The 15,740-nt window shown below is 64.0% G+C and overlaps 2 protein-coding genes across 2 annotated transcripts in view; both read right to left on the bottom strand.

Annotated features, from left to right (window-relative positions):
- The window catches only part of TMEM221 (transmembrane protein 221), a 29,889-nt gene extending 26,075 nt beyond the window's left edge, over nt 1–3,814 (bottom strand). Inside the window, exon 1 of the mRNA XM_030034130.1 lies at nt 3,798–3,814. The gene's annotated coding sequence lies outside the window, so the exon portion shown is untranslated. The remainder of the gene's footprint in view (nt 1–3,797) is intronic.
- Nucleotides 3,815–4,390: 576 nt separating this feature from the next.
- Nucleotides 4,391–6,438, bottom strand: LOC115349024 (WW domain-binding protein 11-like). Its single transcript, XM_030032690.1, has 3 exons — nt 6,036–6,438; nt 5,046–5,199; nt 4,391–4,699 (listed from the first exon to the last, which is right to left on the bottom strand). Exons 1-3 carry the CDS (start codon nt 6,320–6,322, stop codon nt 4,502–4,504), a joined length of 639 nt encoding a protein of 212 aa, XP_029888550.1. The 5' UTR covers nt 6,323–6,438; the 3' UTR covers nt 4,391–4,501.
- Between the last annotated feature and the right edge of the window lie 9,302 nt (nt 6,439–15,740).

The raw sequence follows: 15,740 nt of genomic DNA on the forward strand, positions 1-15,740 counted from the left end.
CGGGCTCCGCGTCCTGCCCGGTGCCGCTTTTCTTCCCCCCCCCAACCCCAAAAGCCCCCCCCACGGAGGCTGCCGGTGTCCCGGTTGCTCTCGGCTCACGCTGTCGCTAAGTCATTAATGGATGCAGATGTGCGGAGGGAGGTAAATAATCCCCCCCCCCCCCTTCTTTTTCTTCCTCTCCCTGCCCCGCACCGAACTCCCCGGGCCGGGGTAACGGGCAGCACCGGGCAGCTGCCGGTACTGCCCGCCGGAGGGGCAGGGCTGTGCGGGCACCGGCAGCCCCCCCCCCCCCCCCCCAGCTTCTCCCAACTTGGAGGAAGTCTGCGGGGAGAGTGGGGGGACACGACCCCACGCTTCCCCCACCGGGGCTTTTTTTTTGGGAGGGGGAGGGGGGGAGGTGGGTTTTACCTTTCTTTCCCCCCCCCACCCCTCCGGATTAGGGGCTGCGGGTGCCGGCAGCCCGGTGTGAGTGTCGGGGGGGGGGGGGGGAACGGGACGAGGCGTGGAAAGCTGCCCTCCCTCCGGCTCCCGCAGCGCCGGGAACAATGGCCACGGGCTCCGTGGGGACAATGCCCGGCGGAGCCGAGCTGCTTGGGTTGCAGGACACGTCCACCACCGCCTCGGCCACCCCGGGCCCCGGGCCCCCGCTCCCCCCCCAATCCGGGGCAGGCACCCCCCCCGACTGTCGTGTCCCCCCCTCCGGGACAGGCACCCCCCCCTCCGCCGCTCCCCCGGGACTGTGGGAAAACGCGTGGCCGGGGATTGGGGGGGGTGTTTTGCGGGGGGGGGGGGGGGTGGTGGCACTAAACTTGGGGAAAAGTCGTGTGTCCTCGTCCCGTCCCCCCAGCCCGGGGCCGGCTCTGTCCCCTCCCGGCTTTGGGGGGGGGACCCCCCCCCACCCCGACACCAAGAATTCCCTCTTGCCCATCCCAAGTCTTCCCACAAACTCCACCGGGTTCTCCCAACCGGGGCTCAACAGGTCGGTACCGGACAGTCCCCAGGTGCGCGCTCCTCCGCTTCATCCCCCCTCCCACCCCATTTCCCAACCCTCCATCACTTCCCCCCCCCAATCCCACCCCTCGGCCCCCCCCCCCTTCATTATTCCTGTTATCCCAAGGCAGCCTCCGTGCCCAAACGCCGGCATGTGCGAGGCAAACAGAGCGCGATTGTTCGGAGCCTGGGAACGCGCGGAGGGGGCGCGGGGGCCGCCGCCCGCCGACCCCCCCCCCCGGCCCCGGCCCCCGTTCAGCCGCGATTGTGATGGAAATAGGCCTTTCCCCGCATGCTGTTGAACTTGATGTTGACTCCTTTTCTTTGGGGGTTTCACATCTCTTCGGTCACTTGTTTTGTGGGAAAATTTTCTCCCGAGCTCCGGTGTGAAATTAATTAATCAGGGCCTCTAGATGGCAATGGGACACAAAAGGGGACAGCCCAGGGAAACTCCGACAAACTCACAAAAGCCACCCCCGGGGTTTATAGCCCCGGGCCGGTCGGACCGACTGCCCTGCCCTGCCCGGTGCCCGAGGTAAGGGGCTGCCGGAGCGAAGTTTCGGTGTGTGCAGCTATTTTTTTTTTCTTTTGGGGTGGGGGGAGGTTTGAGGGGAAAAAAAAAAGGGGGAGTAGGGACCCCGGGGTTTGGGGGGGGGTGCTGTCCCCGGGCGGTGTGTTGTGTGGGCATCCCCTCCCGTCCCCTTCCAACCTTGCGTTGGTGCGAGGCTGTATCCCAGCCGCAAAAGACAGGGGGGGAGGAAAGAAAACAATAATAAAAAAATTCCCCACGCAACGGGCCGGGGCTGAATTCGGCATTTCTGGAGAAATGGGGAGGGGGGAAATGTATCTTGTTTTATTCTTATTTTTCCCCCCCTAAAAAAGTAACTGGGGTTGTTCCTGTGCTGAAGCGCCTGGCTCTGCCCGAGCGGGCACGGCGGGGATTTCCACGCCGTTGTTTCCCGAGCGGGGAAATCTCTGCCGTGCGCGGGGGGAAACCGTTTGCCCCCAGTTTGGACTGGGGAGGTGGTTGTTTGATTTCCAGTCACCCTCCCCGCTATTAGTTTCAGCGGGTGCCGCGTGTGTGTGTGTGTCCTCCGACGGGTTTAGCAGCGACGGGGGGATAAATATAAAATCAGATTTTCTTTTGAAGCACTTTGCGGGGCAGGATATGATTGTTTTTAGAGAGATCTATCTTTGCAAAGCGTTCGGGGCTTTGGGGGGATATTTCTGCACGGGAACAGGCCAAAAATACGAGCGTTAAATCCCCTCCCGCTCTTTGTTGCCACAACACCTTTGGGTGACAGCGGCTGCAGAAACAAAATCATTAAAATCTGTTAAATCTTTAGTTTTCGCCCACATCGATATTTCCAGCCGGGCAGCAATTCGGGTGGATTTGGCCGGGGGTTTGGGGAACCCTTTTCCTCGGGGTCGCCCCCTCCCTCTCCGGTGCTGGTTGAATTGAGCTGCGAAGCGATGTGCAGAGGAACGAGTCGTTGTATTTTAAATGCAAATAATTCCCAGCGACAACGCTGGAACCAAACAGGAAAAAAAAAATGGGGCGGGAAAAGAAAAAAGGGGGGGAAAATATCTCGGTGGGAGGAAAAGGGGGCAAAAAGAAAAAAAAAAAAACAAACCCGTTGAAAAATCCGCTTTCGAGGGGCGTCGGGCCGGGGGGGGGGGGGGCGAGCCCCGGCCGGCGAACGGCTCCGGTGCCCGCGGAGCGGCGGCGGCTGCCCGGTGCGAGGCTCCGGTGCCCACGACGCGGGGGAGCTGGGCCGCCCCCCCGCCCGGTAAAGCCGGCCAGCCAGCCCCTGGGTGGGGGGCAGCCTCTCGGCGGGGGTCTGCCGTATTTCCCCGGCAGCAGAGGCCGTGTCCCGTCTTGCCCCCCCCTCCCCCCACCCCCCCAACCTTGGGCAGAACCGGGGCTCCGGGGTGGGGTGTCCCCCCTCCACGGGTGGAAAGGACCGGTTTGGGGGCATCCCACGCCCTGTCCGCCGGTGGGACCGGCCCCGATTGCCCGGGCAGGGGCTCCAGCACCGCCCACCCCCCCGCCCCCGCTGCCAGCCTCGCCGGGAAAGTTGCTCCAAGTTGGAGGGATGGCGGCGGCGGCACCGGCTCCTCCTGACGCCTCTTCTCTCTCTTTCCCTCCCCAGGTGGGCTCGGTGGAACGGCGCGGCGGGGGACCGGCACACCGGGCGAGGCGGAGGTAACGGCAGTTCTCCTCCTCCCCCCTCCATCCCCACCACCGGGATTCGGCCGGTTTTACCGGAGGGATGTGGGGCAGGTATGGGACCAGCAGTTAGTGGCGTTACCGGTAACGGTGGGAAGTTACCGGGCTGGCGGGGAGCGGCACACCGCAGCATCCCTCGGTGCGCGATGGCGGGGGTGGGGGGGCCGGCAGCCGGCCGGGCTGCCCGGGCTCCTGTTCTCCGGTGGGAACCGGGTCTCCCGCTCCGCTTCGAGCCGAGCCCAGCCTCGCTGCCTCCCGCCGAGGCGGCCGGCGGCTCCTGCGGCGAGCGCCGTGCTCGTACCGGAGCCCAACATGGCTGCTGTAGTGAAGGTATTTGATTCACACGAGGGTGTAGGCGAGGGGAAGAAGGGGGGACGAGAGGTACCGGGGCCGGAGCCAGCGCCCGCAGCCGCCGGGGCGAGGGGTACAGGCGGGCGACGACTCGGTAAGTGCCGGGGAGGAACGGGGCCGGGCGGGCCCCGTGGAACCCCCGCCGCGGACACGCGTGGGGAGGCCGCCTTTCCCGTGTCGGCGCTGCCAAGCCTCCCCCACCGTTCCTCGGGGGCAGGGAGCGGTGGGGAACGGGAACCGGGAACCGGCGAGGGCAAACCGGGCCGCTGCGGCCCGCCCGGGCCCTGCGCGTCGGCTACCGGGGCCCGGGGGCGGCGGGGGAACGGGGCCGGTACGGATGCCGCTCCCCGGTCCCGCCGGTGCCCGAAGCGGCCCCTTCCCCGAGCTGGACCCGGGTCGGAGGATCGCTCCCGGGGTCGGCGGAGGAGCTCCGCCGGTGCCGTTCGTTCCCTCGGTGGAGCTTTGGGGCCGCGGTCGTTTTTTACCCTTTGGGGAAGGACCGCGGCCGGGACCGCCCGGGGAAGGAACGGTTCGGTAAGCGGAACCCACCGGGGAGGCGGAACGGGGCCGGGACCGGTGGTGCCCCGGGTGGTGTGGACGGCAGCGGGGCCGAGCCCGCCGGGGCCGCCGCCGCCGACCGGGGCCCGGCGGGAGAGTCATTCCGGAGCCCGGCTACGGAGGTAACGGTACCGGCTCGGCCCACGCGCGGTGCGGACCCGCGGGGCGGCGGGGGAGTGTGGGGGGGTGTGGGGAGAGCGCGGGTGGCAGCTACCGGGTGTGTGCGGGGGGACGATCCGTTAATTTGGCAACCAGCTGCTTCGCTGGCACCATCTTCCCGTTCGGAACGGTTAGCCGTGGCGCGGTGCACCGGAGCGACGGGAACCGCAAGGGATGCTAACGATAATAATTAAGAGCAATGCTAATAATTAATTAGTGGCGGCTTGGAAAGAAAAGGACGGACGAGGCACGACCCCGCACGGCCCCGGGGCGCGGCGGCGGCGGCGGTTCAGCACCACGGAGAGCGGCGGGGCCGGTTCCCCGGTGCCCGGTTCCCGGTGCCCGGTGCCGCCGGTGGGAGAATCCTCCGCCCGCGCCCCGCTGTGCAGCGGTCACCGCTTGCAGGTGGGGCTACCTGTCAAGGGTTCTCCCGCCCCGGGGGTCCCCGGTGTCGGGGTAGAAAGCTCCGTTGCTCCCGGAAAGCTCCAGGTGCTTGAGGGTTGGCATCTCCGCAAGTGCCGCGGTGCATCGCTCTCAGCCCCTTCAAACGCAGATATTCAGATATGTATCATATATATATAGGTGTATGTATATAAAAGGGCGGGTGTGGACAGCGGGGACCGGGACGGATCCGTGCCTTCTCCCCGAAACCCGGAGCTCTGGGAGCGGGAGCCGGGCCCCGCCGCCCGCCCCGACCCGCTGCTGCCGGTCCTCGTTGGAAGCGAAGCCCGGCCGGGGCTGCCCAGAGCCGGGGCACCGGCACGGTGCTGTGCCCGGTGCCGGGACCGGTACTGTGGCCGGTGCCGGTGCCGGTGCTATGCCCGGTGTCCGTGTTATGCCCGGCCCGCCTGTTGGTTTCGTTTTTCTGCCGCTTTACCGGAGCGAGGTACGACGAGGCGGCCCCGGGAGGGCTACGGAACCCGCCGAACCGGGGCAAAGCTGGGGGGGGGGGGGGGGGTGTGAAGGAGGCTGGGGAGAGCCGGGGTGTCCTGCGTGGGTGTGGGTATGCACGGCTGCGTGTGCGGGGCCGTGCGTGCATCAGGACGAATGTGACCATCAACGTGTGTGCATCGGTGTGAGCGTTCCTGGGTGTGCACCGGGGAGGGGGGGGTGCTCCCGGGGGTGTTCACCGGTGCCCGGGCCCCCCCGCGTGGGTGCGTGCACACGGCTGTGCCCGCCGGTTCGGTCCCGGTGTGAGACCGCCGGGGGTGCCAGGGAAAGGCCGCTGCCCCCCCTCCATCCAACCCCCCCCTTCGGCTCGCCCCCTGGCCGGGATTGCCCCGCCGTTGCCGGGAGAGCGGAGCGGGTCCTCTGCACCGGGGCAGGGCCGGTCGGGACGGGCCCCGGGCGGCCGCACGGGGGGGACGTGGAGCCGGACCTCGGCCCCGGGCTCTGTCCCGCCGTCCCTCCGAGCCGCGGCCCCGCTTTGTCCCGGGCCCGGGGGGTGGGTGTCCCTCCCCGGCCGGGGGGGGCAGAGCCGAGGCCGGGCCCGTCGGAGGACCCTGTTACCGGGGGTCGGTCGAGCCCGGTTTTACTCCCGAGCAGCCGCCAATTTTCCCTTTTGCAAGCGGGGCCCGCGAGAGCAGCCTCGACGGGAGGGTCTGTCCCCCCTTCCTCGCCCCCCCCCCCCCCGGCCGCTTCCCCGCCCCGGCCGCGTCGGGTTTAACCCCAGCCTTTGCCGGGGGTGGTGGTAGCGGGGGGGGGGGGGGGGGCCGGCTCCGCCACAGCCCTGCCCGAGCAGGGTTACCCCCGGGGCACCGCCGCCTCCCCGACGGGGCGGGCCGGCTGCTGCGGGAGGCTGGGTCCGGGGAGGAGGGAGGCGAGAAGGGGGGGGGGGGCCCGGGCGAGCAGACGGGCCAGCCCCCGGGGACAGCGGCGACCGTGGCGAATGGCTCTGCCCCCCCGGGGGGGGGGGGGGGGGGGGGGTGACCCCTGCCCCGGCCCCACGCCCGGGCTGTCCCAGCCCCGCCGCTCGGGCTTTGTCCCCGTCGGCCGCCCCGTCCCTCCTCCCGCCCTCCCCCGCCCTCCAGCCATCCCTCCGCCGCCGGCTCTGCCTCAACTTTAGAGGCAGGTCCCGGAGAAGCCGGGAAGCGGGAGCGGGACCCGCACCGGCACCGGTACCGGCACCGGGCGGGGGTATCCAACCTCCATCCCTGGCCGAGCCTTCTCCCTACCCTGCCAGCCTGGGAAGGATGCGGCGACCCGGAGGCGACGGCGACCGCGGGGAGCACCGGCCCCAGCGGGGAGAGCAGGTACCCCCTCCCGGTACCCCCCCTTCCCGGGGTCCCCTCCCCGTCCTCTCCCCGTTCCCCCGCTGCTGGCCGGGGACAGCCGCTCCACGACCGGAGCTCCCCCCGCCCCGGCTTAGGCAGCTCCCCGGGAGCATCCCCCGGCCGGTGCTCGGGGACGGTGCCCGGAGGCTCCCGGCCGGGGTGCGGGGTCCCTGCGGGCGAGGACGGGGTCGCCCCGGGGAATGCAGGGTGTCCCCCCAACCACCCCCCGGGGGAGACTGACCGCCCGGTTACCCCCAGGATATGCGGGGTCCCTCCCCGGGATGCGGGCCCAGCTGCAGGGAGCGGGTGCGAGAGGAAGGGGAGGAAGGGGAGGAAGAGGAGGAAGAGGAGGGCAGAGTGGGGGAGCGGTGGAAACCCCCGGGGGGGCCCTTTCGGTTGGGCCCGTCCCTTCCCCAGCCACTCTCATGACTCAGCAGTTCCGTGCCAGTAATTTACAATAATTACAAAGTGGGAGCGGGCTCTGGGGCGAGTCTGGGGGCAAATTTGGGGCTGGGAAGGAGGCAGGTCCCTGGGCCGCAGGCGGCGGGGATGGATCCTGGAGGAGCATCCTGCTTTGCGATGGCCCCCGGCCATGGGGGGCTGCGCGGGGCTGAGCCCGCTTTAGGGTACGGGTCCCCTTTGGGGTGCAGACATCAAGTCGGGGCGCTCCGGTCGGCATCGGGAAGCGCTGATGTTGCATGTCGCATCCCAAGGCGCCGGGGCAGATTCCCGCTCTCCCACCGAAACTGTTGGGGTTTCTTCATTATTGGCGGCGAGGGGACACAAATCGCAGCCACCCCGGGGGGCTCCGAGATTGGAGCAGAACACCCCCGGGCGTGCGACACGGCTAAGGCCCGTTTTGTAAAGACCTGGGTTGGTTTTTCTCTTTGGTTATCTAGCTGTATGAGTGTATGTGATATCATAAAGCTAGAGAACCGAATGTAAAAACCCGCTCGCTATTCTCCGGGAGAAGAGCCCTGCCCTCCCGGCAGGAGAGGGGCTCGGCGGCCGCCGGCCTCCCCGAGGCACTGGCCCCGGTGCCTTTGCAAGGGGGAGAGCGGCTGGAAGCCAAACGCGGCTGTGGAGTGGAAATTTCAGTGGGGTTTTGTCTTTAATCATTTTTATTGAGGCCCAGAGCTAGTGCCTGAGCCGGGGTGATTATTTTGATTCCAACCTGGGGTTCCTCAGGCTACCTACAAAACCAGCACCTTCATTTTATTAATTTTTTTTTTTTTTTTCCACTGTGGTTTTAATTTCCACGTCGACAATTAAGCTCGCTTGCGCCGGGTGTGCCGGAGATAGATGAAATGGGGCCAGCTCAGAAATAACCCCCAGAGAAACCCTGTTTATAACGAAGTAGAAGGAAAGTTGCTTAAATATATTACCGCATGCAAATTGCAATTTAGCGCAAACCTGTTTCCGAGGCCGATTTATCTACTGGGGAAGAGAAATAAATCATCGTTGCTCGTCGGTTATTCTGCATCTGCAGAGAGATTGCAGCTTTGTTCTTCGGAGAGGGGGATTTGGGAGCTCTGCTCCAAGGGTGCTCCGGTCTCAGCCTCCCCCTCCCCGGTCCATCCCGGACCCCCGTCCCTGTGCTCCTCCTTTGCTGCCCGTGGGTCGGGGTGTCGCATGCAGCCAGCTCCCTCCTTCCCTCCTGCTTCCTTCGGCCCCTCTCGGTCCCCACGGCACTCGGGGCGACTCGCCGGTGCGAGGGATGCGGGGCTGAGCCCAGGCTGCCCGGGTGCTGCGGGGGCCATGCAGGAGGAGGAGGGCTGGATCTGGCCCCGATGGCTGATGCTGGAAGAGGGGAGAAGCTGTAAGCGGTGACCCCGAAGGCTGAGCGGGTCCCCAGTTATTCCTGGGAAGCTCAGGGAAGGGGGGAGCGGTGTATTCCGGCATGTGTTTCGGGGTGCAGCTTGAAGCGGGCAGCGAGGAAGGCCCCTCCATGGCCGCAGAGTCCGGCTCTGCGCTCTCGGACATTTGGCAGCGGTCAGCGGGGAGGCTCTGCAGATGGACCCAAGCACCCATGTGCTTAAACCACTGCAGGATCAGGCCCTGACCATCCGCCGCTCTCCCACGGGAGGCAGGCACGGTGCGAGGGGCACAGCAGCCCGAGCAGAACGGTGGCACCGCGACATGTCTACTTCCCCCCCTCACTGCTCAGGTCTTTGGTGCATCAGTTCCCTGGCTGGGTTGGTGCTGAGAAACGAGAAGGGGAAGAGCAAGAGCTCCAAATATTAAAGCTCGACGCCCCGACCCCTCTCCCCATCAGCCTCTCCCTGCCCTGCACATCCCGGCTTCTACGTGGGCTTGCGCCTCCTCTTTCACCTGATGTTGCTGGAGTCTGCAGCAGAGGAGGAATTTGGGGTGCGGGAGGCAGGGGTGCACCTGCCTGCCTCTCAACAGCTCTTGCGTTGTTCAGGCAGGAGAGGGGCAGAGTCCTTGTCCCGGATCTCTGTGATCCCCATCACTGATCCTGCACCCCCAGCCTGCTCAGACACCCTGAGCTCGCCCAATTTTGGCCTTTTTCTGGGCAGGGAAGACGTGGACCCTATATATAGTGTGGGATAGAGCTGGTATGGCCCCCATACACCCCAAAATATGGTGTGGGATAAAGAGGAGATGGTGCCTTGTACACCCTGTGCCCCGTAGAGCTGCTCTGCCTGCGGCTTGGGGACAGGGACAGAATGGAAGCGTGGGTGCTTTAGCCATGGCAGTGCCGAGCTGGGTTGAGAGCTTTTCCTGCCGCACAACGCGGGGCTGCTGCGGTGTCCGGAGGCACCGGCTTGTCTCCTTGGTGGAGACACAGGTCCCTGGGGGAAATGTGCCCCGTCCGATGTCCAATGCCACCCCGCGCTGTCCTTGCAGGGCCGGCTGGATGGGGCACGGCACCGGGAGGAAGGAAAACCTTCCCTGGCTCCTCGTTTATTTGCCCTGAGCTCCTTCAAGGGATGGTAGGCTTCTGTCGGAGCTGGTTTTCCATACCAGACCCACTTACATCCCTTCGACCGTCTCATTCTCTCCAAGATCTGGACCAGCCGTGAATCCCATAGCTTTGTGGGGAGGTTTGGACAGGGTTTGGGAAGCGGCTGCCTGCACCGACCTGCCCGCGTTTCCATAACGTCGGCAGAGGAAGCCGCTGGCTGGCGGGAGAAGGGTTCCAGCAACAGCGAGGCCGCGTGGGGACAGCCGGGAGGATGCACAGCGGCGGCTGTGCAGCAGCGGGAGGGATGCACGGTGCACAGCACGGGGAGCTGATGCTTGTGCATCAATCCTGCCCTCCCCGCTCGTAGTCCCAAGCTGAAGCGTACCCCAAAACACAACAGCACGTACCCCGCCATCCCGGCCGGGAGCAGAGGGGCAGCTGGCGCAGGCTCTGCCGCGCTCGGGAAACCTTCTCCTCCCTCCTGACTACTTGTAAACCATTCAGCAAGAATTTCTTAAAATAGGTTCCACTTTAAGGACTTATCTGCTGAATACCATTAATTTTCTGGGGTTCGTTAAAAGCAAACTTGGTATCATAGCAACTGAATCTATTCCAGGGAAGCAGCCAATTGCACCGCGCGGTGTGTGCAACCGAAGGCGAGAGAAAGGAGCCTTTCAGGTTTATTCTCAGGCTTGTGCCTTTGCAAGTGAAGTTTTAATTTTCAATGTTTTATTCCTTGCAGAATATTTTATAATTTCTCCCGGCGAATCTGCAGGGAGAGGAAAATCACCGCGCTGGCAAATATTTGCAAAATCGCCTTCGTTTCGTGCCGTCCGCGTGCGGGCAGAGGTGGTGGCAGAGGGATGCGGTGGGTGCTCGCGCCGGATCCAGCGATTCGGCCTCGTGTTTGGGACAGCCGGGCTCGTCCCTCCGGGGTTCACACCGCCAGCCCCTGTGTCACCCTCGGGAGCAATGCTGAGCATGGGCATCTCTGGCCGCCCTGGATGGATCAGGGACCGCCCAGCGGGATTGGGGGCTGCTGGTAAAGAGGACGCTAATCCCCGTCTCATTTCCCCGGCCTCGCTAAAGAAATAGTCATTATTTTCCTTTTAATCCCATCTCTCTCCTCTTTTCCATTAGGCCCTAAGCTGCAATCTTGTTCCCGGGGGATGTTATGCTGAGGATAATCCCAGGCGCTGCCGGGGCACTCGGCCCAGCTACTTTGGGGCAGGGAGGTGGTTTGCAGCCCTGGGCTGCTGCCGGCGGGTCGGGGCTGAGCCCAGTCGTCCCTGGGCTTCTCCGGTCCTGATTCCCGGCACTGGGAGGGAAACCGGGCTGAGCATCCCAGTGCTGGCACAGCAGAGCGAGTCGGGGCAATGGGGCGCTCCCCAAAACCCTGGCCCGGCTGTGGAAATGGGAACAGAGAGCTCGTGGCCAGCGCGGCTATTGGGATGCCGGGATGGTGCTGCTGCCCCGCGTCGGCTGTGTCGGCTCGGGTGGTCAGGATCCGGCCTCAGCCGTGGCGGTGGGACAGAAGGAGACCTTTGTGCTGTGGCTGGTGCAAGAGATGGAGGGGTCTGGGGGGATGCCGGGATTTGGGGTGCCGAGGGGAGCCGGGCAGCAGGTGCACCTCTACCAAGCTCAGCCGGGAAAAACGAAATGGCTGGGCCGGCACTTTGCCGGCTGGAGCCCTAAAAATAATGCCACCCAAGATTGTGTCCCACCACAATGGTCAGCTGTTTTAATGAGAGATGGGTGGTGGGAGCCGCGTTTGCAGCCGTCCTGGCCACCGGCATCATGCGCGTGTGTGCCCGAAAGTCACGGCTCACGGCCTCGGCCGTTAAACCCAAACTGCCTCGTTCCGGGGTGAGGGGGTGCCCGTGCCATTCCCCCGTCCCCAGCGCTGCTCCTTTCTCCACCGCGAGCCGATGATTTTCCAACTTGATAGCAGGAAGGGAAAAAAAAAGTCATTTATGATAAAAAGTATCACTTAAATAGACAGAAAGGGTAAAAGCCCCAGACAAAAACATATCCCCGAGCAGGAGAAAATGAAAAACACTGATGTGTTTAACTTTAGGCCATTTAAAAATAACTATTGAACAGGCAACAGTAAATAACAATTCCTTCCCATCAGGTACGTGTCACTGCGGCAGCGAAGCTCCCGTTTATTTACCCAAAGCTGGCGGAGGATGGCCCGGCCAGCTCTTTAGCTGCTAATTTTTATAGATGTCAGGCTGAAGTCTCCGACCTGGATAAATCAGGTGCCGGCGGTGAAGGGAGCAGTGCGAGAGCGCTCGGCTCTCCTTCGGTGCTGGAGGGGTGCGGTGCTCCCAGTCAGGAGTGCGCATGGGACCCCCACCCACGGGACCCAGCCTGGGGGGGATGAGATGAGACCCCACGTGTGGGACTGGGTGCCCAGGACATCAGGGTCTGTTCCCAGCCCGCCAGCCCCACGCGATGTACTGAAGCCTTGCTTTCTCTTTTTTTTTTTTTATGGAGAAATTATTATTTATAGTTTAATATCTTCATGTTTCTATGGAAACTCCATGGCTGCGCTTGGTGGAAGAAGTCAAAACCAGCCGGGGAAATGGCAATATTTGAAAGTGAGCGGAGCGGGGCGGGTGCTCGCCTGCACCGGGGTGCGGGGACCGGGGTAGGGGGTAGACATGGGATTCGGGGGGGGACCCGCCGCGTGTCGGTGATGCTCAGTGTGCCAACGATGTGGCCTTGGTGGCTGTGCTTTGTCACTCCTGCCAAAGCCAAACCCTTCGCCCGGGCTCCTCGGCAAGTGGTTTATCAAGATGCTCCAACCGAGCGGCATTTGCCGAAGCCTTTCCCCTTCCCCACGCCAGGAATCCTCCCGGCACAGGGAAAACCCCTTGGGGATTGACGGTGCTTGGTTGGGCGAGGGTTGGCTGAACCCGCTCACCGCGGGCACGCGTGGGCATCTCCCACCCAGGGAAAGTGCTACAGCCCCAAATGTAGGTCACGCACGTATGTGTATCATCATATACATATGTTGACTTCAAAGAGCTCGGGCTCATCCTCGCCAATAACAAACCCGCGTGTGGCTGTTAAACAGATTTGCATTTATAAACGGCGAACGCGGGGCACGTGCGTTATGTACTGGGGGGGGGGTCGGGGGGGACCCCGCTGCCTGGCACCGGTGCTGGCGCTCATGCGGAAAGAGCACGGTGGCGGCGGAGACCTTCTCCCCCTAATAGCCGGTGACAGGGACTTGCTAGTGGCGATGTCCCTGCGTCGGGCGCGGAGCAAGGACGGAAGGTGTGCGGCGTCCCCGCTTTTGTCAGAAAGTATCTATCAGAGCAGCGGGGAAAGGTCAGCGGGAAAAGCACGTGGGGAGGCACAAGCGGGCCCCGAGGATGCTGTCCTGTCCGTCTGTCCGTCCTGCTGCGAACGCCAGCCAGTGATGCCCCCCCCCGCCCCGCTCCGCTCCAAGGATAGCAGGAGATTAGCTTAAAAAATCCCAGCCGCTTCAAAAAATATTAACTGTGGGTTTCGCCGCCTTTGCCTTCTGGTTTTCGAGCCTTTGGGGATGGTGTTTTCATGCCTTCCTCCGCCGCCACCAGAAATGTATTTATTTATTTTTAATGAAAAGCACGATCCCGGTGCTATTCTGGGGTTGGGCCCTGACAAACAAGGGAAGATGCTGGGGCTGGGGCTGGTGCGGGGGGGGGCTGTGCCTGTGCCACTGCCGCCGGCTTCGAGGACCGACCCCCCGCTCCCTGCCACAGTGGCTGCGTGACGAGCAGGACCCCCGGCTCTGCCATCCCTGTAGCTCCCTGGGAAGCTGAGCCCAGACTTTCTCTGCCCTAATTCCCTGGGAAACCAGGCGAGGGCTGATCCTTGCGCGGCTTTTTATTGTTTTCTGTAAATCTTGGATTTCCATGGAGCTTGGAGAGGATTTTTGGGCAACCCACGGGCTCGATGTTAGGGGAAATCAAGGTGTGATGTGCCCGAACTGCCCCGTCCCCGGGGAATCCCATCACTTCGTGTGTCAGGCAGGGATTTAATGCAGAATATTTGCTCCCAGAGCGTCAAATGTTGGTTGCGACACCTGGGCACGGCTGGGGCCACAGAGGAGCTCACGGTGGTGCCGGCATGTTTGGGGGTCCCTGTCGGTCCCCACGGCTGGGTTGTGGACAGGGGTACGGCCACCGGCCACGTGTCCCCTCTGCTCGCCGAGCCTCTGGGTTCGCAAATCAGGGACGGGCGCTGGTACCTTTTGGCTCATTTCTTGTATCAAAATTGAAGCATCCGGATAAAAGAGAGAGACGGGAAGGGTCTGGGCTGGGGGCATTAACACCGGCTCAGCTGCCTGGGCCATAGAAAACCCCCTCGGCTCCACATTCCCCCCGCCCCCCTCCACCAGCCACCCCTTTCACAGCGAGCTTTGGGGACGAAACCCCGCGCCAGCTGCAATGCATAAACCTAAGACGGGCACACGTGTGCTCCCACACACACGCCCGGGCTTGCACACGCGTGTGCACGCGCAGCCGAGCCGGAGTTGGGGCCGGCTGCTCCGGGAGACGGGGTGCGAGTGGCATTTCAATGCAATCCAGGCGGGAACAATGAGGTGTGTTTTTAAGGGACTGTGAAAGGGGGGTTTTTGCTGAAGGACTGAAAAGGCGGCGGGGGGAGGAGGGAGCCGGGCAGCCCCTCCATTAGCTCAGTGCAGCAGCGAGAACAGCTGTGAAAAGAGCCCAGGCCTTTTTCCCACGCCCAGAGGAGCGGAGCGAGGGAAGGAGCCCTCCCAGCGAGGTCAGATCCCATCACTAATATATACACAGGCTGTGCCCTCATTCACGTCACCCCGGCGCAGGTTTGTTTAAGGCACACACACACTGACACTAATTTCTCCTCTCCCTCGCTCCCCCAGCCGGCCCCATTATGGTCCCCGCTGCATTAAACCCTCCCCGTGCCCCGGCGACGGCTGGCGGCATCGAGGGGGTTGGTTTTGTTTTTTTTTTTTTTTTTTTTTTAATTCCTTTCCCCCCCCCCTCCCTCTCCCAACACCTGACCGGCAAGGTCAAGACGAGCTGCCCGCGCCGTGGCGGCGGCGATCGCCTCTGTCCGGCAGCTGCTGTGCCGGGGCCGGCTCGCAGGAATGTGCCGCGACGGCCGGGTCCCGCAGATGGGACCTGGCGGGGGTTTGACACCCGGGACTCAGCTGGTGGAGGCGGATGGGGGCTGCGGAGCTTGGGGGCGAGGGAAGGATGAAATGAGCCCCCCCCCCCCCCCCCCGCCATCCTGGCTCTGTGCATTCATGGGAGCATGGCTGATTGATGCCGGTGGAGGTCTGGCCTCGTGGCTGCTTGTCGGGAAGATGAAGTTGTGGGTCTTTGCTGGGGCTGAGTTAAAGGGTTGGTCCAAACCCCCTCCAGCCAGCAATTTCCAGAGCCTGACCGGGGAGTGATCCCGGCAGCTCCGGTGCTGCCAGTGGGATCGCACCGGTCCCGGCGCGGTGACGCGGCAGCCACCGGTCCAGGGCATGGGCGATGGCAGGAGCAAGCCCTCCTGCCCGTCCCGGTGCTGGCCGGACTCTGCTGTCCCGCGGGGCAGCGAGCCTGGGTCCGGGCAGCTCTGCCCCTGCCCTGGCCGTCACCGTCCCCGTCCTGTGCACCCCAGCACCGGGGGGATGCTGGGGGGCATTGCATGGGGCTGCTGGGGGGTGCAGGATGCGTGCGTGCGGGGCTGGTCTGCAGCCCTCGCAGGGGGGTGTGCAGGGGGTGAGGGGGATGCTCCCCTCCTGGTCTTCCCGTGCCAGGATCCGGCCACAGCAATTCCCCATCCCTCCTCGCCCCGCGGTGCTGCCGGCCCGGCCAGGCATCTGCCGAGAGACGGGCAGCAAATAAATCAGGTCTTGTTTATTCTCGTGCCTGGGCTTGGTGTGTGAGTTCATTTTAAAACGTTCTGCCTTAAATTACAGCCTAATAAATCAATACCCACTTAGCGATGCAAGCGAGCGGGAGCAGTTTGCGCAAAGAATTAAAGTTGCCTCCGCGGCTCTCGGGCTTCACGAAGGGAGAGGGAGCGAGTCCCAGCAGGACCCTGTCCTGTGACACGTGTGCCCATGGCTGCGCTTGGCTGGAACATGCATGTACATGGCTAGGACATGCATGTGCATGGCTGGGCATGGCCAGAACACGTGTGCACGGCTGTGCTTGGCAGGGACACATGTTAGGGCAGGCGTGTGCTGTCAGCTGCCCCGTGCAGGGGCTTGGGGCAG

The sequence above is a fragment of the Aquila chrysaetos genome, chromosome 12, assembly GCF_900496995.4.
Source record: "Aquila chrysaetos chrysaetos chromosome 12, bAquChr1.4, whole genome shotgun sequence".
NCBI lineage: Eukaryota > Metazoa > Chordata > Aves > Accipitriformes > Accipitridae > Aquila > Aquila chrysaetos.